Raw genomic sequence first — 25,233 nt, 5'->3', positions numbered from 1 at the left:
CTCACCCTGGGCTTCAAGGCTGTCCATCACCTCGCCCCCTCCTACCTCACCTCCCTTCTCTCCTTCTCCAGTCCACCCCACACCCTCCGCTCCTCTGCCGCTAATCTCCTCACCGTACCTCGTTCTCACCTGTCCCGCCATTGACCCCGGCCCACATCATCCCCTGGGCCTGGAATGCCCTCCCTCTGCCCATCCGCCAAGCTAGCTCTCTTCCTCCCTTCAAGGCCCTACTGAGAGCTCACCTCCTCCAGGAGGCCTTCCCAGACTGAGCCCCTTCCTTCCTCTCCCCCTCGTCCCCCTCTCCATCCCCCATCTTACCTCCTTCCCTTCCCCACAGCACCTGCATATATGTATATGTTTGTACATATTTGCTACTCTAATTTTACTTGTACATATCTATTCTATTTATTTTATTTTGTTAGTATGTTTGGTTTTGTTCTCTGTCTCCCCCTTTTAGACTGTGAGCCCACTGTTGGGTAGGGACTGTCTCTGTATGTTGCCAACTTGTACTTCCCAAGCGCTTAGTACAGTGCTCTGCACATAGTAAGCACTCAGTAAATACGATTGATGATGACTGATGATGATGACAGCACGGTTGGGGCCGTAACATCTCAGTGCAGTGCCCTGATCTCCATGAAGATTGGCAAAGGAAGGCAACCTGAGAACCCTTCTTTCTCTGATGATCTTGGGAAGCTCTACCAACTCTCTTTCTCCAGAGGTGATAACGACACTGCAGGTCTTCACACCCACGCTAATAGGAGGGCAAGAAGGAGAAGTGATACACACCCCCAAAGGACTTCTGGGTAGACATGTTCTACAGAGTAACCTTGATCAGCAATAAAAACCGACTTACAATTTCTCCCTCTTCTCCTAGGTACCCTTCACTGCCTTTAAATCCTGGATGTCCCTAAAAAGAAGAACCAGGAGAACACATATATCATCAATCTACTAGGTATTACTTAGATTATTTTCAAAGAAGAGACCGTAAATCATTGACAAAAAAATTCCGAGATCACGCTGTCTAGATATTCCACTTCCAATGCTTAGAGTTCTGAGGCAGGCAAACAGCCTACTGAATTGAGGATCGATAAAGACCACATATATATTCTGAGGTATTTTTTAAAAATATTTTTTGCAGTTTGAACACTGAGTAGAAAAAAATTATACTCTTCAAATTACACAAAAATCAAATTCTCAGAAAAGACTATAAAAATATTTTGCAGAGACATACCCAATCTGACCGGTAAATAACCAAAGGATGCAATGAGTTTTTCAAATAAGGAAAAAATAAACCCCATTTGTAATACATGACCATGATGCATGCATGTAGGTTCATAAGATAACATACCATTTTTAATGATTTAAAAATATTTTCAAATAGATATTTTAAAATTATGGATGTGGGAGCATTTGGCACTTCACCTGAATTCTGTATCAGAAACGTGTTACTATATTTTGGGTGAAATAAGATGAAGAGTTTTCTGCTACTGATGAATTATGAAATTGAGCATACTTTTAATTAAGACTGGTCAAATTATATTTTCCCCTTCATTTAAAAAACCAGTTATGGGTTTTAGAAGAAAAACCTAAATGAATAGTAAACCCTGTGCTGTAGATTGTTAAATGAGCGGGACAGACACAACTTTCCTATTCTGACAAAATCTGTACAGTAATTGCTGGTCAATTATTTTCCCGGCAGCAATCATTCTTGAGTCTAGTGTAAAATTTATAGAACAGTAATTTATCTCAGAATATCAAGAGCCATTTATTGGCAATGGAAAGGTCAACAGAGTTACCTAAAATTGGTGGTCAACAGAATACTACAGAGTAGAAGAGAACAAAGAACTCTATTCCTTAGCTAATACTGTCCTACTCTGACAGACAGATTCAATCCCAAGGGAAGTTCAAATCTGACTCACCTTTTTTCCTGGTTTCCCCAGCTCTCCAGATAAACCATTTCCTCCGGAACATTTGCACAGCAAACAGCAGCACGTTCTCTCAGCAACATTGGCCTTGAAGGAGAGAATTTCTTTTGGTAATATATTCTTTCCAAACTGCAGACATTTCAGCACATTTCAAACACGCAACAAGCATACTACACTTTGAAAATTGGAGAGGTGCCTTAAAAATGATAAACCCTTTACAATGAACTCTTTGTTTCTCCCCCAGTAGAGATAAGATACCACAGGGAAAAAAAAAAATCTAAATAATGTCTTCGTATAACTCACCAGGTGTCTCGACAGCCTGCTATCCAGATCTCTCATTCCAAGTGTCAACCGGGTTCTGTATTCAAATCCTTTCCCAAATTCAATGTACAGAAGTTCATCTAAATCACGCGAACCAGAGGCTCCTTCCAGGGCAACAGTTATCAGAGCATTTAGCCCTATTAAAAAACAGAAGTTACAGTTCTCTAAGAGTGGTTAGCTTTATTAACGGGAGCCACCTATACATTAATATCTTAACGTTATTCTTTTCAGAAAAGAGATGTGAATTAGATGTAGCTAGCAGAACCTACTTCATATTCTGCCTTGAAATTACTTCCAAGACTATGGGGTGTAATTGTCAAATGACAACTCTGTAGTAAGATTCCATTTGAATTAGTTTCTTGCAAAATGGCTAAAGAGGTGTTTATGGAAGTGCAGAATAGAATTTTTTGGGTCCCCAGGGGCTTGACATTTACCACTGTAGCATACAAAGATTAGACATTCTCCCTCATTACAACGCTTTTACCTGAAATCAACATAATAATAATAATAATAATGGTATTTATTAAGTGCTTACTATGTGCAAAACACTGTTCTAAGCACTGGGAAGGTTACAAGGTGATCAGATTGTCCCACAGGGAGCTCACAGTCTTAATCCCCATTTTACAGATGAAGTAACTGAGGCACAGAGAAGTTAAATGACTTGCCCAAAGTCACACAGCTGACAATTGGCGCAGCAGGGATTTGAACCCATAACCTCTGACTCCAAAGCCCGAGCTCTTTCCACTGAGCCACGCTGCTTCAGAAAGCTGCTTGGAGTTAAGCCTGAAAAAATGCATTGATTTTTCATTGTTATTTTCTTACGTTATTTGTTGAGCACTTACTATGTGTCAGGCACTGCTCTGTGCGCTGAGATAGATACAAGCTAATCAGGCTGGACATGGTCCCTGTCTCACACGGGGCTCGCAGTCTTAATCCCCACTTTACAGATGAGGTAACTGAGGCACAGAGAAGTTAAGTGACTTGCCCAAAGTCACTTAGCAGACAAGTGGCAGAGATGGGAATAAAACCCAGGTCCTTCTGACTCGCAGGCTGTGCTCCATCCACGAGGCCACACTGCTTCAGGCCTGCTGCTCCATTAGGTTCCAGTTTGCAAAAATCGCAAGGATCATGAGAACCATAGAGCTTTTGATGGTGACAAGTGAAATTCTCAGGTAGACCGTATTTACAGCACCCCCTCTCAAGGATAGGGGTGCAAGGTGTTTCATGTGGCCAACTTCAGAATCAGAGTTCAACACTAGGAAAGGGACCACCAGGACTGAAAAAATATAAACTTTGAGATGTGATCTCCTCTTAAAAAACAGATCAGAAAGAAAAAAGGCTGATAATTAGGAAAGCAACACATAGGCTATTGAGTCTTGGATAAAGTTCACTGACTACCCTCATAAAAGGCAAATTCACCGTCCGCGCCATGGATTTTCTGTCATCATCTGTTCTGTGACACTCACCCAATCTGGGTTAGAAGTAGGGTCACTGTAGTTTTAGATCTTAAACTTGGGGAAAGGATAACAAGCAAGGAGGGAAGGATTTATAACACGCTGTCAGTGCAAAATGCCTATCTCAGAAACATAATTTGGAAAGGTCCTGAAGGGGCTGAGAATGGGCGTCAGGGAAAAGGGGGTGGGGAGGGAAACTTCTACTCGATCCTTCTCACAGTCCTCCCGGATCAGGAGGCCGGGTCGCTGCCAAGACTTCTCCCGCTGACTGAGAATGTTTTCGGGACTGTTGCTTCCCAGCTGCTGCATAATTGTTTCAGTTATAATTACAGCCAGAGGACCCCAATAGGCCCTTAAGCATTTGGTCCACAGCTGGGTTGAACAGCCAAAGACTCCAAACTAACTCTTGGTTCCCAAAACCATTCATTCAATCGTATTTATTGAGCACTTACTGTGTGCAGAGCACTGTACTAAGCGCTTGGGAAGTACAAGTTGGCAACATATAGAGACAGTCCCTACCCAACAGTGGGCTCACAGTCTAGAAGCCATAGCCCAGTGACACACATTTAAAAGCTGTTGTATACTTCTGTTGGTTCATCTGAGGAGCACAACACAACACACTTTTTGCAGTTTGGGCTACAGGGGAGGACTGGTTAGAGAGCTCTCAGCAGTTAGTAAACATCACTCTTGGAAAACATGAGTGAAGATAAAGAATTCCCTCCCCTGCAACTGACTACATTAGGGATTTATCTTGCTCCGATTAGGGGAAACATACTGAACATTTCTGCTGCTGCTTCAAAAGAAGGCACAGTGGACTGAAAACTATACATGCGTGGCAAGGATTTAGGGAGGAGAAAAAAGGAAAAGCATTGCTGAGATGAAAAACTGGGAAAAAATAATAGTAGTAGAGGAATATGAGACAGCCTCAGGCTGTAGTGCTTCCCGTACAGAGAACAGGATGTGGATGAAAGAGATACGTGTCAAACAATCAATCATCATCATCATCATCAATCGTATTTATTGAGCACTTACTGTGTGCAGAGCACTGTACTAAGCGCTTGGGAAGTACAAATTGGCAACATATAGAGACAGTCCCTACTCAACAGTGGGCTCACAGTCTAAAAGGGGGAGACAGAGAACAAAACCAAACATACTAACAAAATAAAATAAATAGAATAGATACGTACAAGTAAAATAGAGTAATTACTGACCACCTCTGTGCAGAGGTGTTTCTGAGAGTTCAACAGAAGTAGTTATACATGATCCCTGTCCTCAAGAAGCTTACAATCTGATGAGAAACCTGATACTCCTTCCAAATGGGGCAGTCAGAATGAACAGGTGCCAAAATCCTTTGTGCGTTGCTTTGGAAGCCCAAGAGCTAATATGCACTACACATTTTTTCCCCCATTCAGTACCTTCTCTTCTGAGTTTATCTGATTTTTGTTCAAGTTTTTCAACATCATCGTCCAAGCCATCCGAAAACAGAAGTAGCACCTAGAAAAAGGTTGAAAAGGGGGAGATGAAAATAAAAAAAAAAACCAGCTCCAAAACAACAACGACAACAAAAATGAAACACACTGGGGAAAATAGATTACTATCATCAGAGACCCGTGAACAAGACAAGACAAATTACCTTTCCTCGACTGGCCGATTTATTCTGAAAGGAATCCCAAAGCAAATCTAAGAAAGCTTCATTTAGTTGAGTGGGCTCCACGATAACAACTTGCTTCAAGTCGGTCATAATGCTCTCACTGTAGATCTGCAACTTTGAGAGAGACCTCTTTTGGGGGTCCTTCACCTGAAATGCCACACTGACTTGGGTCTGGGACCCCACCTTGCAACTCACGCTGCTTAGTGAAGTGATTGCACGCAATACGCTTGAAAGGGAAGATTCCAGCCAGGGCTGGCCTTGAAACAAGGAATGCCCCACCTTCTGGGAGGAAATATCAAATCCTATAACGACATCCACGAAGCAACCTGAGGACAGAGGAATAGGATCACCCATTAGTGAGCCAGCGAAAAACAGTGAAAGAGGGAGACAGTGACAATCAATCAATTAATCAATCGTATTTATTGAGCGCTTACTGTGTGCAGAGCACTGTACTAAGTGCTTGGGAAGTACAAGTTGGCAACATATAGAGACAGTCCCCACCCAACAGTGGGCTCACAGTCTAAAAGGGGGAGACAGAGAACAAAACCAAACATACTAACAAAATAAAATAAATAGAATAGATATGTACAGGTAAAATAGAGTAATAAATATGTACAAACATATATACATATATACAGGTGCTGTAGGGAAGGGAAGGAGGAGGAAGGAAGGAAGGAAGGAAGGAAGGAAGGAAGGAAGGAAGGAAGGAAGGAAGGAAGGAAGGAAGGAAGGAAGGAAGGAAGGAAGGAAGGAAGGAAGGAAGGAAGGAAGGAAGGAAGGAAGGACGGAAGGAAGGAAGGAAGGAAGGAAGGAAGGAAGGAAGGAAGGAAGGAAGGAAGGAAGGAAGGAAGGAAGGAAGGAAGGAAGGAAGGAAGGAAGGAAGGAAGGAAGGAAGGAAGGAAGGAAGGAAGGAAGGAAGGAAGGAAGGAAGGAAGGAAGGAAGGAAGGAAGGAAGGAAGGAAGGAAGGAAGGAAGGAAGGAAGGAAGGAAGGAAGGAAGGAAGGAAGGAAGGAAGGAAGGAAGGAAGGAAGGAAGGAAGGAAGGAAGGAAGGAAGGAAGGAAGGAAGGAAGGAAGGAAGGAAGGAAGGAAGGAAGGAAGGAAGGAAGGAAGGAAGGAAGGAAGGAAGGAAGGAAGGAAGGAAGGAAGGAAGGAAGGAAGGAAGGAAGACTGATCTATCTCCCACAGAATTCAAATCAATTCAAATTAGTTCCTAACCACCTGCTGCTTCTTGGAAAGTAGTGAGGTTCCTGGTATACACTTGAATGGGAGTCAGATGGACCTTCACGGCCCCATCTACGGTGCTCGATATCAATCAATCGTATTTATTGAGTGCTAACTGTGTGCAGAGCACTGTACTAAGCGCTTGGGAAGTACAAGTTGGCAACATATAATACATAGTAAGTGCTTAACAAATACCATCATTATTATTATTATTATTATTATTATTATACAGAGACAGTCCCTACCCAACAGTGGGCTCACAGTCTAGAAGGGGGAAACAGAGAACAAAACCAAACATAGTAACAAAATAAAATGAATAGATACATAACATTACTATTTCTCAACTTCTCAGGTGCTTCTCTCAGCTGCTTCTGTGTGGCTCAGTGGAAAGAGCACGGGCTTGGGAGTCAGAGACCCTGGGTTCTAATCCCAGCTCTGCCACTTGTCAGCTGTGTGACTTTGGGTAAGTCACTTCACTTCTCTGTGTCTCAGTTACCTCATCTGTAAAATGGGGATGAAGACTGTGAGCCCCACGTGGGACAACCTAATTACCTTGTATCTACCCCTGGAGAAGCAGCGTAGCTCAGTGGAAAGAGCACGGGCTTTGGAGTCAGAGGTCATGGGTTCAAATCCCCGCTCCGCCACTTGTCAGCTGTGTGACTTTGGGCAAGTCACTTCACTTCTCTGAGCCTCAGTTACCTCATCTGTAAAATGGGGATGAAGACTGTGAGCCCCCTGTGGGACAATCTGATCACCTTGTAACCTCCCCAGCGCTTAGAACAGTGCTTTGCACATAGTAAGCGCTTAATAAGTGCTATCATTATTATTACCCCAGCACTTAGAATAGTGCTTTGCACATAGTAAGCGCTTAACAAATGCCATCATTATTATTATTCTCCTCAGATTATGACATTGACAAAGAGAAGGTGACCACAGATATGCAAACGCATTGAAGCAGCATAGCCTCCTGGAAAGAGCATGGGCCTGGGAATCAGATGACCTGGGTTCTAATTCTGCTTCTGCCACTTAGCCTCTATGAGACCTTGGGCAAGTCATTTAACTTCTCTGTAGCTCGGTTCCCTCATTTGCAAAAATGGGGCTTCAAACCTGTTCTCCCTCCTACTTTGATTGTGATCCCTGTGCGGTACCTGATTATCTTGCATCTGCCCCAGTGCTTAGTGCAGTGCTTGGCACATAGCACTCAAATATAGTTATTGTTATTATTATTAAGATCAATAATAAAAGTTGTCATTTTTTGAGTGGTAAAATTTAAGCCGTACAAGAATATTTTTTGGCAGCAGTGTTGTATTATCCAAATTAGTCCTATACAAATTAAAGCAGGAAAGAGGCTGCCATTGTCTACAGGCTTTACTGCAGCTTTTGGAGGAAGAATCCAGAATCATCTTTGGTTTGTTCATTTTTTGTTAATTACCTTGCAAAGAAAAAAGATATTCATGCTGTTACTTAGCAAGCTGGAGTCACTCAATGGGCAACATCAATCAAGGAAATGACAAGCCCAACTCTTTAAGAAAGAAGCAGTTGACTGTACCCTTCTGGCCCAAGCCATTAGTGATATAAACTAAAGACTCTGTTTCTGTTTCTTTTCCAACAGATTTTGGCCACTTCTTTTTATGCTCTTTCCAATCCTTCCTGTCCTATATCTTCCAAAAGGATTCCAGATATTCACAAAAAATGTGCCAGTTTCCTGTAAGATTCTCCCTTAAATAAATCCTGTAGGAAAAAAAAAACCTGGGCACTAGGGTGATGCAGTTATACATGTATGCCCATTTAGGCCTAATTAGGCACATGGGGGTGGCACAGCTGCAAGAAGCAACCTGGGAAGGAAATAAAAAGGAAAGTCTTTCATTTTACTTTTCTGGGAAAGCTAAAGCATTAATGGGACAAGCACTGTAAGTACGTAATATTCTTGGCAGTAGAAGATTCTGGTCTAAATCCAAATAGTGATAGTGTTAGGAACAAAGGTAGTTCATTCATTCAATCGTATTTATAGAGCGCTTACTGTGTGCAGGGTACTGTACTAAGCATTTGGGAGAGTCATTGAGCACACACTGGATTTGTTGCACTACACTAAACGCTTGGGAATGTACTGCCTGAGAAATTCTCCCTACCAAAAGGAGCTTATACTAAAAGCGCCATTAAAATATTTACAAATACGAAAATCAGAACAAGTACAGACGATCATACAGACATGTGGAGGGAGGGTACACTATCAAATATACAATTGCTAGAGGTGGCTGACGTGGGATTTAGGAGTTAACTAGGAAATGCCTATTGAAGAAGGTGGGATTTGATGATTTTTGAAGGTGGGGATATGTGTGGTCTGTAGGATTTGGGTGGGGGTTGGTAGGTAGGTTCTCAGCTCGGGGAACAGTATGAACAAAAAGATGGAGGCAGGAATGCTGAGCCGGAAGGTTGGCTTGGGAGGATGTGGGTGGGAGGGAAGCCCATGCCACTTTGGCCAGCCAACTGGCCCAGAGAACCCAAGACGAGGAAGAGAAAGAAAGAATGCACCTGTGCCCTCACTTTCAAGAGTTTATAATTTGGCTAAATCCATCAGTGGTATTTATGCGGTGCTTACCGCATGCCAAGTACTGTACTAAGTGCTCGGGAGAGCAATATAAGATACCCTTTCTCTAGGCCTTCTCGACACATACAGTCAAGGCCTTCGTAGAATGGAAAGGCAGGATGCTGACTTGCACACTTGTCTTATTCCATCGTATTTATTGAGAATTTACTGTGTGCAGAGCACTGTACTAAGTGCTTCTAAAGTACAATTGTGTTACAAAGGGCATTCCAGGAGGCCTGGAATGCCCTCCCTCTGCCCATCCACCACACTAGCTCTCTTCCTCCCTTCAAGACCCTACTGAGAGCTCACCTCCTCCAGGAGGCCTTCCCACACTGAGCCCCTTCCTTCCTCTCCCCCTCGTCCCCCTCTCACCTCCTTCCCTTCCCCACAGCACCTGTATATATGTATATATGTTTGTACATATTTATTACTCTATTTTACTTGTACATATCTATTCTATTTATTTTATTTTGTTAGTATGTTTGGTTTTGTTCTCTGTCTCCCCCTTTTAGACTGTGAGCTCACTGTTGGGTAGGGACTGCCTCTATATGTTGCCAACTTGTACTTCCCAAGCGCTTAGTACAGTTCTCTGCACGCAGTATGCGCTCAATACAATTGACTGATTGATTACAAAGACAAGCCATTGTGCATTTAAGTGTTTACTTGGGACAGTCTCTGAACAAAAGACAGGAAGAACCAGTGTGTAGTTATAATAATAATTGTGGCTTTTTTATAATAATAATAATAACAGTATTGGTGATACACTTACTATGTGCCAAGCACTGTTCTAAGCTCTGAGGTAGGTACAAGATAATCAGGCTGTCCCACATGGGGCTCACAGTCTTAATCCCCATTTTACAGATGAGGGAACTGAGGCACAGAGAAGTTAAGCTGCTTGCCCAAGGTCACACAGCAGACTAGTGACAGAGCCGGGATTAGAACCTACAATAATAATAATGATGATGGCATTTGTTAAGCGCTTACTACGTGCAAAGCACTGTTCTAAGTGCTGGGGAGGTTACAAGGAGATCAGGTTGTCCCACAGGGGGCTCACAGTTTTAATCCCTATTTTACAGATGAGGGAACTGAGGCACAGAGAAGTTAAGTGACTTGCCCAAAGTCACACAGCTGACAGTTGGCAGAGCTGGGATTTGAACCTATGTCCTCTGACTCCCAAGCCCGTGCTATTTCCACTGAGTCCTGCTGCTTCTCATGTGCCAATCACTGTTCTAAGTGCTGGGGTAGATAAGAGGTAATCAGGTTGGACACAGCCCCAGTCGGGGCTCACAGTCTTAATCCCCATTTTAGAGATGAGGCAACTGAAGCACAGAGAAGTTTAGGAATTTGCCCAGTGTCACACAGCAGACACGTGGCAGAGCCAGGATTAGAGGACACATCCTTTAACTCCCAGGCTTGGGCTCTTTCCACTGGGCCATGCTACACCTTGAAAATACTCAGAAATGCTATTTTCAAACATAGCTCAGCAGATGATGTCCAATCTCAGTCTAGCTGAAAGAAAACAAACGTGATTTTCTTGAAAGTTATTGTTACTATGAACCTCACTCCTGTGCAATGTTTCGTTTTGTAATGGCATCGAAGAAACGGTCCATTTCTGTTGCTTCCCACTTCCCACAAAAAGTATTTTCCCGGTCCCCCCGCCAGACCTGGACCAACTCATGGATTCTGAATCTGTGGGGAAGAGTTGGGCTGCCACAACAGTATTTCCAGCCAGGTTTGGAGAGGCTCAGGCATGGCCCTGACTTGTTCCCCCCCACCACTAACTGGGAGGGGGAGGATGGGAACTAAATGCACATTTAAATGATCTTTTTTGCTTTGACTTTATCTCCCTTTGATCTGAACTGTCAGTGAGGAATTAAGTCAGAAGCACAACTACATTTACCTTCCCTACTAAGGCCTTCTTAAGGGGCCTTTTAACAATTGCACATACAAACCTTTACAAGCCTTAGGTTTTAAGATATGCTGGGCCCACATTTCCGCAGTTTCTCTGAGACCTGGGCTGGGTCTGGGCTGAGGGAGGTGGAGACCTAAAAATCCAGTCCTCCCAGGGCTAAAATGTGTGCTGAGTTGCTCACCTGCCCTTATTCCTGATACATGCAAAGTTCTGGGAACAAAAAAGACACTTACTGCTTTCGCCGCCGGAAGTGCAGACATCCCGAACTACCCTTTTCTTGATCTTGTCCAGTTCATGGAAATTATCAACGGTTAATTTCTTCTTTGCACTCCCAGATATCTGAATGAGCTGTTGGTCGTCCACTTGACCAACTCCCAAACAGTAGATATCAATCCGTTTATTTCTCAAGTCTTCTGCAGCCTTAGCCACCTCATCTTGAGACTGCCCATCTGTGACGACCAGCAACACCTGTTGCACGCCGGCATTTATTCTGCTGCCAAAATCAGGCCGAAAGTAGCTGCCTACATTTCGAAGGGCGGCTCCAATTAGGGTGTTCCCAAATACTTGCTGAATCTTCCCAATCTGATTTTTCACCTCTCTTTTGTCCCGGAACGGTATCAGTGAAAACTCTGGCCGGTACTCATGGCTGAACTGGGCTATCCCTACGTGCACTTTTCCAGGTCTGATGTCAAAATCATCCACCACCGTCACCAAGAAATCTTTCATTACCTTGAAGTCCTTTTCGAGTATGCTAGTAGACCCGTCAATGAGAAAAACAAGATCTGCCATTTCAAGTTCACAATCTGCACAGAAACATTTTTAAAAAAAGGAAAATTCAGCATGATCGTCTTCAGAGTGAAAATGCAGATTTCTGATGGTTGCATTAAAACTAGAAATGCCCCTATGAGAAAGTACTTCTCCTCTTCTTTAACTAGATGCAGAGCTCTCTGTCTCATGAAAGCAAGAGTTGGACTCAAGATACAATACTTGCAACATTCCCAAAACACTCCTGATCATCCCCACCATCCATGGCCACAACCTTTTAAAAACCACTGAATCCTAAGGAACCTTGGAATGTGAACAAACTAAAAATACTTGGCTTTAGTTCTCAATTTCTTGAGCACTTTATCTCTCTCCAGAAGTGGGAATCCTTTGCCAATGAGATAAGCTGGTAGAGGAAATGGATCCATTATGATCCAGTTGGAATCATAAACTTGGAAGAAGGACCATCTGCTCTAGTGCCTTGAACTAATCTGTCCAGGTCAGGTAAATGCCTTTTCTTTTAACAATAATAATAATAATAATAATAATAATAATGGTGGTATTTGTTAAGCGCTTACTATGTGCAAAGCACTGTTCTAAGCGCTGGGGGGACTACAAGGTGATTGGGTTGTCCCACTTGGGGCTCACAGTCTTAATCCCCATTTTACAGATGAGGTAACTGAGGCACAGAGAAGTTAAGTGGTTTGCCGAAGGTCACACAGCTGACAAGTGGCGGAGTTGGGATTCGAACCCATGACGTCCGACTCCCAAGCCCTCGCTCTTTCCACTGAGCCATGCTGCTTTCCCTACTAATAATAATGGCATTTGTTAAGTACTTACTCTGTGCAAAGCACTGTTCTAAGCGCTGGGGGGGATACAAGGTGATCAGGTTGTCCCGCGTGGGGCTCACAGTCCTCATCCCCATTTTACAGGTGAGGGAACTGAGGCTCCAAGAATTTAAATGACTTGCCCAAGGCCACACAGCAGACATGTGGTGGGGCCGGGATTCAAACCCATGACCTCTGACTCCAAAACCCAGGCTCCTTCCACTGAGCCACACTGCTTCAAGACCTTCAGAGTTTGATGCTTCACAATTGCCTTAGGAGGCATTTCCAGTGTTTCACACCCTTGTTTCTGACAATCTCTCAGTTTGGGATTTTAAGAGAGTAATCACATACCGTTTCAAGAAATATTTATTTCGGCCTGTTGGAGAATTTCCATAATAGAGAATGAAATACTGCCAGGTTCAGAAAGTTGTGAGGCAGAAGTAAGTACCAAGGAGGTGAGACTTTTTTTTTCTGAGTGCAACATTACCCTAATGTCACGAATGGAAAGACAAAACTTAAAAGGAATAAAACCCACCACAGTGGTCTGTGCTTACTCTCCTGACTGCCCTCCAAACAGAAGTAAGGGGGCAGAAGTTATAGAACACAAAATAATGGAGACAGTTCCCTGAGAAACCACAGTATGCTTTGAGCAGCTCCTCTCCTCTCCCTAGGGGAAACTGTGGAAAGGGAAAATATTTCTGCCCCTCAGGGCTCGCTCCCCCTCTCCTTCTGAAACCTCCAAATTTTCTAGACTGAAAAACGAAGCAGTGAAATTGACCACAAGTGAAATGGAAGCTTGGTACTTGCATTTTTGCTCAACGAAGCTATGATAAAGGTTAGGGAAGACAGGTGGGGAAAAAAACAAACCACAGGAAGATCTTACCTACTTTTGAAGTGTTACAGACACTGGCAGATACATTTTCAAATATGCCTTTCAGCCCCTCAAAATTCTCCACGAAGAAGTATCGGTCGGCAGATCCGGCCATCGCTAAAAGCTCTTCACGGTTGGCTCCCTCAATTCCGACGGCGAGAACCAGAATGCCCTTGTCCCTGAGAGCTTTGGCTGTGGCATTGAGTAGATCGGCATCGTGAGATTCTCCATCAGTGATCACAATTAACACCTGAGGGACCCCTATGTGCATTCGGCTGCCCAGGCTCTCGGAGAACAGGTGAGTTGAATGAGCCAGAGCTTGGGCCGTATAAGTGCTGCCTCCTCTGGGCTGGTCGTTTTGGATAAATGAGATGATTTCTGACTTCGTGCTGAATTCATTGAGGTTGAAAAGTACCTCTGGGGAATCAGAATACTTCAGAGCTCCAAACTGAACCAGATTCTTGCCAACGTTCGCCTTTTTCACCAAGTCTATTATGAACGTTTTCATGACGTTATACTCATCAAAGTCTATGCTGCCAGAGCTATCGATCACGAACACGACGTCCAAGACCTCAATCTGCTTGCACACTGAAGGGAGATTAGAAAGAAAAGATGTGCTGCGATAAATCACTGAACATCAAGTGACACCGAACTGTAGTCGTTGACTGTTTTAAATAGGCTTTCTCCCACCCGGGACCTCGATTTTGACAGAATAGATTCTGTTGGATAGTTTTGATAAGAATGAATATAACCACAGCACAGCATATTTCAAAGTCCATTGGGACTGCTTTCAAAACAGGGTAGTATTCAGTATAAGCTTCTGGAAAGAGGCCATGGTTATGCTCTCAATATCCATTAACAGAGAGTTATGTTCATTAAATGGAAAGAAAACTATGTGTACATTAAAAGCCTTTGTCACTTAGATTCTCCATCAGGGGATTCATCTCTGTAGTGCAATACGCAGGTGACTAAGCTGGGACTCAAAGAGAACCAAGTTAGTAATTTTTACTGAATGTCCTGGATTCAGTAGTTACCTAGGTAAAATGGCCCCTTTCTGCATACAGGGGCAGATGGGTTTGAGGCAGTGATGAAAAAGGATTGGTTTACCTTCATAGGGGCTGCATATGCCAAACACAAGATTATCTTCAACCGGCTTCAGAATATCAAAGTTCTCAACATAAAAAACCATGGCAGAGCTGCCGCTGATTTCCTGCAACTGGGAATATTCAGAGCCAAACACCCCCACAGAATAGATAATGACGCCGATCTGGCGGAGAGCTAAGGCCGCTTCTTTCACCGCATCCTGTGATTTCCCATCTGTGAGGAGGACAAGAAACTTTCTGACACTGGGACGTGCGCCCTTGGAGACGCCGAAGTAGTCAGACACGAAGGTCAATGCACTTCCAGTCAGAGTGCCCCGCCCGATCAGCGACAGACTGTCTATCGCATCAAAAATCTTTGTTTTGGTGTTATACTGATTGAGCTGGAATCCTTCTTTGTTGATGTCACTGAACTGCACGAGACCAACCTGCACTTGGTTGGCACCAATCTTAGTCTTGTTCACCACATTTTTCATGAATGTTTTCATTTTTTCAAAGTTGTCTTCTCCTATGCTCCCAGAACTATCCACCAGAAACATGATGTCGGCGATCATCTCTTTGCAAGCTGCATAAGACGAAAACATAAGTATTCACTCAGGTCTAATGAAAATGAATGAGCCGAGGTAATAGTGAATCAGCATGCGAACATCCAAAGAAAAGTTCAAACCACAATCTCTATTAAGTTTGTGTGGTCTGAACTCAAAAAGGAAACAAAAAGTAAAACAATAACTTTAGCCACGAACGTTTTCAAATTAAGAAAGTTTTGAATTATTTAGAGGTTCCCTTTTACCTTTACTCAGTATCTCAGAGATGTTACAACAGGAAGCAGTGTTGTCTAGTGGGTAGAGCTGGGCTTGGGAGTCAGAAGGACCTGGGTTTTAATCCTGGCTCTGCCTCATGTCTGCTGTGGGACCTTGGGCAAGTCAGGTCTTCTAGACTGTGAGCTCATTATGGGAAGGGACTGTCTCTGTTGCTGAATACAAGTGCTTCGTACAGTACTCTGCACAAAGTAAGCACTCAAATATGATTGAATGAATGAAAAGGTCACTTCCCTGGGCCTCAGTTCCCTCATGTGTAAAATGGGAATAAGAGTGTGAGCCCCATGTGGGACAGAGACTGTGTACAACCTGATTAAGTTGCATCTACCCCAAGTGCTCAGGACAGTGTGTGGCACATGGTAAGCGCTTAACCGGTACCATACTTATTATTATTATAATGAGGATACATTTGAGATGGACGAGATCAGTCAGGTGTCTGGATTTTCACCAACAGTGTTTCACAGTTTGAGGATGGGAATGGAGAAAGCATAGACAGTGGAGGTGATTTAGGTTTGCAGGCTCCAGAGACAGAACACCACCAAAAGTAAATACAAAAGAAGTAGCAGTGGCAAAATCCACTTCCCAGAAAAGAGGATTCTTCAAAAAACTGTTCCAGAAAAGGGAGACAAGTTGGGCTGGGAAGGCACACATCAGAACATCAAGAAAAAAGAAAGCAAGCTTATAAATATTAGAAGAGAGTATGGGAGAAAGTCTGGATGCTCTGATTGAGGGATAACATCTCACAGTGGTGACTTTTAAAATGTCAGTTTAAGAAAAACTATTTAAATCTCTTAAAATAGGTCTTCAAAATGATATATTTCCAAATGTGATAAGGCAAATCAAGCCAAAAATCAAAAAAGCATTCTATTTTTTTCCTATCCCTAGGCACACATCTTCAAGGGGCAAGAACTTCTACATTATGAAGCTAAGTGGCTTCCTAAAAAACTGTGGTATTTGTTTAGTGCTTAGTATGTGCCAAGCACTGTACTAAACACGGGGGTAGACACAAGATAATCAGGTCTCATATGGGGCTCACAGTCTAAGGAGGGAGAAAACAGGTTTTGTGTCCCCATTTTGCAGATGAGGGAACTGAGGCACATAGAAGTTAAGTGACTTTCTCCAGGGTCACACATAAGTGAGATATGTGGTAGATAGGTGGCGGAGCAGGATTAGAACCCAGATCCTTTGGCTCCTAGGCATTTGCCCTTTCCATTAGGCCACACTTCTTCTCACGTCTCAATGCAGATGTGTTAAGCCCCACTAATCTTTGAGACCTTCCTGCTAAAGCAACCTGAATGAAATCAGAATTCACAGCCCTCCTCTACCCAGGGCATTCTAAAGAGACGGAGGAGATAAGAAGTCTAGCCAGGATCTAATGGGAACTCTATATAAGCCTTGATGAACGTGACAGAGAGAATTTCCAAACAAAGTAATGGCTCGTGGTTCACAGAGAATATGAACTCTATATAAGCCTTGATGAACATGACAGAGAGAATTTCCAAACAAAGTAATGGCTTGTGGTTCACAGAGAATATTTTATTCAGGAAGGTTTACTTGAAAGGAAGGCAAGAGGAAATTCAAATTTAAACCCTAAAAGTCAGAAATAAACCTTCAAACTCCTACTCCCTTAGCCTACTTTTCCCCAAATCTGATTAGCTGGTCAAGGGCAACTCACCACGTGGCAGGCCTGTTCCGGACGCTGCAGTCCGAGACAACCTCTTCACAGAGTCCCAGCAGAAGAGAGGGCAGAAGGGGTCTTTAATGCTTGCACAGCCCCTCCGCCCCAGAGACAAATTCTTCCTAGGAAACCCCAGTGGTTGCTGGAAAATGTAGGCAATCAGCCCCTTTACCTACTGGGAAATGCCATTTCACTTTTCCTCCCTATAACCTTCTTGCCAACCTCCAACGGGACCACTGAATGATTTTAAAAAAAAAATGAGTTCTCATCTAATGTGGTGTTGCCCAGGATGCCACTTATTAGCCAACTTAAAAAGGTAAAACAACTGTCTCTCTCACCTTCTTCACTGCAGATGCTTCGAACAACTCGATTTTTAATATCTTTCAAGGAGTCAAAGTTGTGCACGTAGTAAACTCTTTGGTCCGATCCTGCAATTTCTTCCAGCTGTGTTTGATTTGCCTCTTTCACACCAATGGCATAAACAGTGATGCTACCATCCCTCAGTCTTCCAGCAGGTTCTTTGACGCTGTCGTGTGACAGTCCATCCGTCAGGACGACGAGGTGTTGTGGCACCTTATGTGTCCGCTGCTGCCTTGCTTTTTGAAACAACGGCAGCATTTTATCCAGAGCTGCCCCAGTATCAGTATTCCCACCTAGCTGCCTGATGTTCTCCACAGCCTTCACTAAGTCATTCTTGTTCGAGTATCTATCAATCTCGAACTCGCATTCCCACAGGTGGGAATACTGAACAGCTCCAAATCGAACTTTCTGCAGACCTACATTAAACATCCCTATCACTTCTATCAAAAACTTTTTCATTTCATGGAAGTCTGCTACTTGGATACTTCCCGAACCATCAATCAGCAAATAGATGTCAGCTTCTTCAGTGTCCGCACAGCCTACAAGAAACAAAAATTAGTGCAAGGCGGCAAAAATAAAATCAAAAGAGAAGATCAATGTCTCTCCAAATTAGCACACTATTTTTTTTAATGAAATGATTTGCTTCTGAGAGTTCATCATCATTCATGTCTGCTTCCTAGGCAAACTGGGATATTTTGCAAAAGAGTTCAGAAAGGATGCAAACGCTGTGAAGACTGGAGGCAGACGGAATTGAGGTTTCTTTCAATACCTTTATAATAGCTTTGTTTTCTTGAAAAAAATATCACGGGTGCCATGGAGATGATATTGGGCTATTAATCCGGAGATATGGATTCTCCCCCTTGTGTCCATGGGATAGTTACCTAGCCTCTCTCAGCCTCAATTCGCCCACAAACAAATTTTACCCCCTCTACCTCTGTCTCTTCCCTAGACAACTGAAAACTGCGGGGATAATGTGCTCTGAATTTGTCGATACATAAAATGATAACTACATTCAGGGAACTGCCATATTGGCTGAGCAAACTTCCAAACCCATTAAAAAAAATCCTTAGCTGTCTGGGAACTACTCCAGCTAACTGGGATGCTCCAGGCTAGGATGCCATGGCCAGGAAAAGGCATTCCAAAGGCTGCCCTTAACTGGCCTGATCCACTAGGGTTCATTCATTCATTCAATCGTATTTATTGAGCACTTACTGTGTGCAGAGCACTGTACTAAGCGCTTGGGAAGTACAAGGTGGCAACATATAGAGACGGTCCCTACCCATCAGCGGGCTCACAGTCTAGAAGGGGGAGACAGACAACAAAACAAATTAACAAAATAAAATAAATAGAATAGTAAAAGGCAGCCAAAAGGTATCTCCTGATAATCTTTCGCAGGCCACAGGCCATTGCTCCTGGTAGATATTTCAACTGACACCATTTATTAAATGTCTACTGTGTGCAGAGTACCATAATAAGTGCTTGGGAAAGTACCTTAAGGGTCAAAGAAGAAATCCTTACCCTCAGAGAAGGACCTCAAAACCCACTGAGTGACATAAATAATTTTCAAATAGAAGAAACTGCTTAAACAATAGAGTAGCTACATTGTTAAGCACAAAAGGGCTACCAGGGCATGTTATGTAAGCTTGTGGAGGCAGAGAATGTGTCTACGGACTGTTTGATATGGTACTCTCCCAAGCAGTTAGTACCATGCTCTGTGCACAGTAAGCCCTTAATGAATACCACTGATCGGTTGATAGCGATGACTGAGTGCAAAAGTGCTGAGGGTATGACTTGAGATGAAAAATTAATGGGGAAAAAGCTCCTAGAGGAGAAGGAATTTCAGAAAGGCTTTGAAAAAGGCAAAGCACAATTTGTTTGGCATGCTGACAACACCCCTGCATTTCCAAAACTTTTATGCATCACTGAGTAAACACAGAAAAGATCAGCAACTCTGCTTTTTCCCCCAAATCTGTAATGCCTGAAATCACAAGGAAAATATATCTGGCTGCTTTTCTTTCGGAGTAATCCAGAAAGAGGATCGGTATAGAAGCTTACCAGATTTGAGGTGTTCAGTCTGTTCAGAGGCGACAGATACTTTGTTCTGTATCTCATTCAGGAGTTTCTTCCGAAAAGTCTGAGAGTAAGCTTCCATGTCTGAATAGGTCTCCACCATGGAAATGTATTGCTCCTGCGGGTAAGAGGCTATCAGACCTAGCTGGGTCTCGTTGGCACCTTCCATGCCCACGGCAAAGACAGTCACACCTTCCCGGCGCAGGCTCAGAGCTGCCTCGCTCACACTGTCTTCTGAAGACCTATGAGTGATCAGAACGGCGACCTGCTGAACCCCTTGAGACTTTCGACTGCCAGCTCTTCTGCTGAACATTTCTCTCCTGGTCACGTTGATGGCGGCTCCAGTGAGAGCTTTCCCAGCCTTGGGAGACAGGCTCTCGATCTGCTGCAGAATGTCAGACTTATTTGTACCTGTCCCCAGGAGCGATACCAATTTTGTCTCATCGCTGTACAGCACAAGACCGATCCTCATGCAGTTCTCCTTCACATCAAAGGAGGCTATGGTTTCACCCAGGAATCCTTTAAGGTGTTCAAAGTTTTCGTCTGTGCCATTGACAGCTTCATCCACCAGGAACACGATATCCACAACTGACGCATCATGACAAGCTTTGATGGGAAAAGGGGAAAGAAAAAAAAAAAGTACAAGAGTCAAAGTTCCCTCCTTGCTTTCCACCAAATTGCAGATCATTTCTCATGATTTCCCAGTTTAGCAGTATTTCACACTCGGCAGATGCAACAGTTAGCAGCACTAGTTCAGCTGAGTGGCCAGTGGGACATAAGAGCGTGAGCATTCATTCAATCGTATTTATTGAGCGCTCTCTGTGTGCAGAGCACTGTACTAAGTGCTTGGAAAGTACAATTCAAGTGTTGGGAGTTTTCTCACATCCAACATTTTTGCTCATACTTCTTGTTTTCCAAAAACAGAGGATGGCACATCCCCAGGTGGAGACTAATCTGTGCTTTCATTCCAGAAGGCCCAACAATATAGGATGGAAACTGTATAACTCTTTTCTTGAGAAAAACCTCAAAACTGGAGCATCGTTTTTCAGCCCTCCCGCTGCACAGCCCATTTTTGGAATTCAGAAATAAGCATGCACTTATTTCAGCCTCAATCGCCAAATTTAGGATTATCAAAGTGACAATTATGGTTCGTTTTTGTTTTTTAAACACAAGCAAGCTCAGAATCTAGCCCAGCATTTTCTTCTTTTTGAAAAAGATGGTGGGAATTATAACATTTTCAGTTCCCTGTCCTGGCTCATTCATTTTTCACAGACATGTAATGGTTGTTCTGGACTTCAAATCGTATTCCTCACCTTGTATCTGAGGGTCTTTTTCTTCCTCAAATTTTACTATATCTTTAATGATCTGCGTCATGTTAGGAGAAAACATGCTGACTTCTCTGACCGTGCGAAGGAGGAAATCAAACTGAGGGGTTGCCATGGCTTTCATATCTCTGTCGGAAGCCGCCTGCATCCCCAAGGAGATGATTTTCACCCCGTCTCTCTGCAAGGCCTTGGCAGGCTCTTCCACGTCATCTTTGGATGGGCCTGAAGCCAGGATCACCAGTACTGGGGGAAACTGTTTGGGGTCTCTGCCGTTGGTCGGCCCCGAGAAGTAGGTTTCGCGAGCTCTCTGGAGGGCTTGGCCGAGCCGCAGGGATCCACCCCTGAAGGCAAAGTTCTTCTTCAGGTGGTTCAGCATAGGGTTCTTGCTCTTGAAGGTGCTCAACTGGAATTCACTGTGCAGATCGTCACTGTACTGGGCCAGAGCAATGCGATATTTGCCGGCCTCAATCGGAAGAGCGTTGATCATCTTGTTAATGAACACCTTCACAAAGGGAAAGGCCTTGCTTCCCAGGTTATCGGAGCTATCGACCAAAAACACAACGTCGGCGAACTCGGGGGCTGCGGATTCAAGATTTTTTTTTTTTTTAAGAGAAAAAAATGTAAGTTTTTTTCTGAAGAAAAATCTTCAATTTCACGGTCATATTTTAATATCATTAAGATCTGCAAAGGTACTTTATCTTCTACGGTTTAAACTGCTTTCCCAACACTGCCAGTATACATTGTGAGCCTCTCGAGGGACAGGATTCATGGCTAATTCCCACCTGCACACTCTTTCCCAGCACTCAGTAAGTGCTTCATAAATACTGTTACTACTAAATGAAGTCAAATAAGTTGTAAGTACACGGCATTTCTAATAAACAAGTGCAGGTGTTCTCTCACTTGAATAAACGGCCTCCAATATTTTCCCCAATGTTGTCTGAATTAAGGTGGACCACGGATTCTGCATTTTAACAGGCTGAAGCTACAATTAGTAAATTTTTCCTGCTCACTTTTCCTTAGCCCTCCTCATTTGCTTCAGAAAAATACAAAGCACTCTAAGTTCAACCAACTTCGGTTGGGTCCTTCAGGCAAATACACTGATTAGGTTATTATGTCAGGCTGTCTTTACAATCAACACAATGCCACAACATTAGGAGAAACAGTGTGGCCTAATGGATAGAACACAGGCCTGGGAATCAGAAGGGGGTTCTAACCCCAGCTCTTGCCCCACTACCTGCTGTGCAACCCCGGGCCCGTCAGTTAACTTCTCTAGTCCCCAGACTAACAGGCTTCTCTGAGTTTTCATAAGGAAAACTCATGACAGTGAGAAGACGAAAAACTACCTGAACCGCAAGTCAAAAAAAAATCAACCACTTTATACACAAAGGAAACCTTGTGACAATGAAAAGATGAAAAATTACCAGAACTTCAAGTCAAAAGGTCAACTATTTTATACCCAAAGATTAAAGAAAAAAAATGAGTCTCCAGTACCAGCATCCTGATTCACAGAAGTACGGGAATACATTAAGATGAAAAACAATATCAGAAGCATCTTCATTTCTGGGGCAGAAATTCTCAAAATTTAATTTCTGAAGAAAGAACAAAAAGCACAAGCATTCATCATTACCAGTGAGTTTAAAGAGGACCCTGTTCCGTTAAACCTCAGGAGTTAGAATTGCCACCACTCCCACCCAGAAGCAGAAATATGAACAGCCTCTCAGGCTGAACTTTTTAGGGCACCAGAGATAGGTCTCATTGCCTGCTGAAGCCGAAATAGCAAACCGATCATCTTTATGGCCGTCAACATTCGCCTCTGGCAGCATAAACACAAAAGTGACTGTCCCCCCTTGGAGACTCCCTGATTATTTGGCTGACCTACATTTTCCAGTTTAGTCTGGCCCATCCTCCATTTTTGAGATAGTCTGAAAAAAAAAAAGTGGAAGGCTACTCAAAATGACCCAGAATTGGGTTGGTCCTGTCAAACTGGTCATACTGTATTTCTTCATTCTTTACCAGATACAAATAATACCCTCTCCCTGGGGATGGAGGCGGAATATAGTTTTTATATGTTAGCCTAATCTAATAGTGTAAGCATTAGCATGATGCATTATAACTATTTCCTGTTGATATTAAAATCTTCTGGTTGTAGGAGATTAAAATCTTCTGGTTGTAGGACAGAAATTCAGAAGACCCTGAATCTTCATAGTTGTTTCAGCTCCTCTATGTACTTACAAATTCATCTTTTCAGCATATGCTCTTGGATGAAGTTTGTTTAGGGGAATAAGAATTTCCAATAACTTCCTCTGTTTTTTCAAGTGCATAGTCACAAGATTGATGAGCTGTGGCCAGATTTATTGGTCTTTTATCAAGATTCTGCCAATACAATTTGAAAAACCTGCTTCCTATCATATTCTTGGATTAACACAAGCAGTGTTAACCCATTCAATGATTTTCAGTTACAAGCTAACTGCTAATGCAATCTTGACAAATTTCAGCTTCCTCGCTAACCTCACTCCTCTAATACTAACCTACTTACTGGGCCTTCATCTCTTCTCTTTTGCCATCGGGCCCTTGCTCAAGTCCTCTCTCGTGCCTGGAACTCCTGGCCCTTTCTGACAGACCACAATTCTCACCATTTTCAAAGCCCTGCTAAAAATAATATTTCCTCCAGGAAGCCTTCCCTGACTAATCTCCTCTCCCTACCCCAATGTACTTCCCTTCTGCATCACCTATGCACTTAAGTCTGTACTAACTAAGCACTCTGATACTCAATCCACTCCCACCAAAACAGCACTTATGTACCCATCCTTCCTTCCCCTACATATATTTTATTTTAATGCCCGTCTCCCCTGCTAGACTGTAAGAACCCTGAAGGCAAGGGATTGTGTCCACTTATTCTATTGTTCTCTCCCAGGCGCTTAGTAAAATACTCTGCACACAGTAAACATGAAAATACCACTGATCAGTAAAATTAATTCACAATATCTGGCGCTCTAGTCAATTGTATTGTTAACTACAATAGTGCCCACATCGATCCTCAATGCAAGTTTTTCCTCAGTGAATACTTTCTATAACTTTCAATTCCCGCTACCCTTGTGGATTTTACAGTTCAATCAGGATAAGATAAGTAGACAACTACACCGTAGTGAAGAGGAAGAATTATAAACACAAGTGAATGATTAGGAAAACAAACAGGCATATACATTAAGGATTCAAGAAGCAGCACGGCCTAGCGGATAGAGCACAGGCCTGGGAAGCAGAAGGACCTGGGTTCTAATCCCTCTTCTACCATTTGTCTTCTGTGTGACCTCAGGCAAGTCACTTAACTTCTCTGTGCCTCTGTTACCTCATCTGTAAATGGGGATTAAGATTGTGAGCCCCACATGAGACATGGACTGTGTCCAACCTAATTACCTTCTATCTACCCCAGCTCTTAGTACAGTGCCTAGCACACAGTAAGAGCTTAACAAATGCCATTTAAAATAGATTACTGAGGGGTGGCAGCCAGCAAGTTTGGGGAGCCACCAATAAGAACAGGATCTGCCATATCTTTGCCCGGGCCATGCAGCCAACAAGCCAGGACGTTGTTCTGGATGCAGCCAAGGGGAGACAGCTTTGGGGCAATCACGGTTGTATCACCAGAAATTCTGCCATTCTTCACATGTTCTCTAAATGCCTTAGAGGGGACAACAGTGGGCGGGTTACAAGGTGGTGGGGAGTGAAGAGGAGAACAGCTCAGTTTATTGCCATTCAGGGAAACGGCCTCCATTTGAAGCCTGTCTGCTTCAAGCAGAAAAGACTGGAAAAAGTAGAGGGACGTTGCTTTCCTTTTCACAACCTCCAAGGATTCCTATTAATGTAGGAGCATCAGTGTCTTCCCTCAAAAACTACCCCTTCCAAAACTTGGGGGAAGTTGGAAAAAAATGCTTCTTAAAACCCCAGTCCTGAGGAAGCACAGCACTTGAGTTAGCTAGTAGCCCACGGCCTAAACAGTCTGCATCAGGAAGAACACACAGAGTTCATTTATTCTTGGAATAGAGGTTCTCAAGGGCCACTGACCTCTTGTTCAAGTGCTTTCTGCAGGCTTCAAATCATTTGGACCATCTGGAGTCACAAAAAAGGCATAACAGTTTTATTCCTCAGGTCCTAGAAAAATAAAAGAAACCTCAGGTGGCCCATCCACAAACAGCACTATTATAGCATCATCAACACCACCTTCATCTCTGCCATCTGCTTTTTTTATAGTTCTTATCACAATGATCACTGCTAGATGACCTAGTCCAGCCTACATTGCTTGGGTTTGTTGGACAATTGAGGACTTGGGCACACATTTCCACATCAAAGTAACAG

At 43.3% G+C, this 25,233-nt stretch overlaps 1 protein-coding gene across 1 annotated transcript in view; it reads right to left on the bottom strand.

Moving 5' to 3' along the window:
- LOC119921851 (collagen alpha-6(VI) chain-like) overlaps positions 1-22,441 on the bottom strand; it is a 74,951-nt gene extending 52,510 nt beyond the window's left edge. Inside the window, exons 1-12 of the mRNA XM_038741859.1 lie at positions 22,375-22,441; positions 20,872-21,462; positions 19,544-20,164; positions 17,467-18,027; positions 14,640-15,197; positions 13,545-14,120; positions 11,306-11,875; positions 5,334-5,677; positions 5,116-5,194; positions 2,229-2,383; positions 1,920-2,012; positions 854-907 (exon numbers count right to left, since the gene is read on the bottom strand). Of these exons, the coding sequence (XP_038597787.1) occupies positions 854-907; positions 1,920-2,012; positions 2,229-2,383; positions 5,116-5,194; positions 5,334-5,677; positions 11,306-11,875; positions 13,545-14,120; positions 14,640-15,197; positions 17,467-18,027; positions 19,544-20,164; positions 20,872-21,462; positions 22,375-22,441 (4,269 nt within the window). The remainder of the gene's footprint in view (positions 1-853; positions 908-1,919; positions 2,013-2,228; positions 2,384-5,115; positions 5,195-5,333; positions 5,678-11,305; positions 11,876-13,544; positions 14,121-14,639; positions 15,198-17,466; positions 18,028-19,543; positions 20,165-20,871; positions 21,463-22,374) is intronic.
- Between the last annotated feature and the right edge of the window lie 2,792 nt (positions 22,442-25,233).

Source organism: Tachyglossus aculeatus, chromosome 2, assembly GCF_015852505.1.
Source record: "Tachyglossus aculeatus isolate mTacAcu1 chromosome 2, mTacAcu1.pri, whole genome shotgun sequence".
Classification (NCBI taxonomy): Eukaryota; Metazoa; Chordata; class Mammalia; order Monotremata; family Tachyglossidae; genus Tachyglossus; species Tachyglossus aculeatus.
This window is presented reverse-complemented; position numbering and strand designations above follow the sequence as displayed.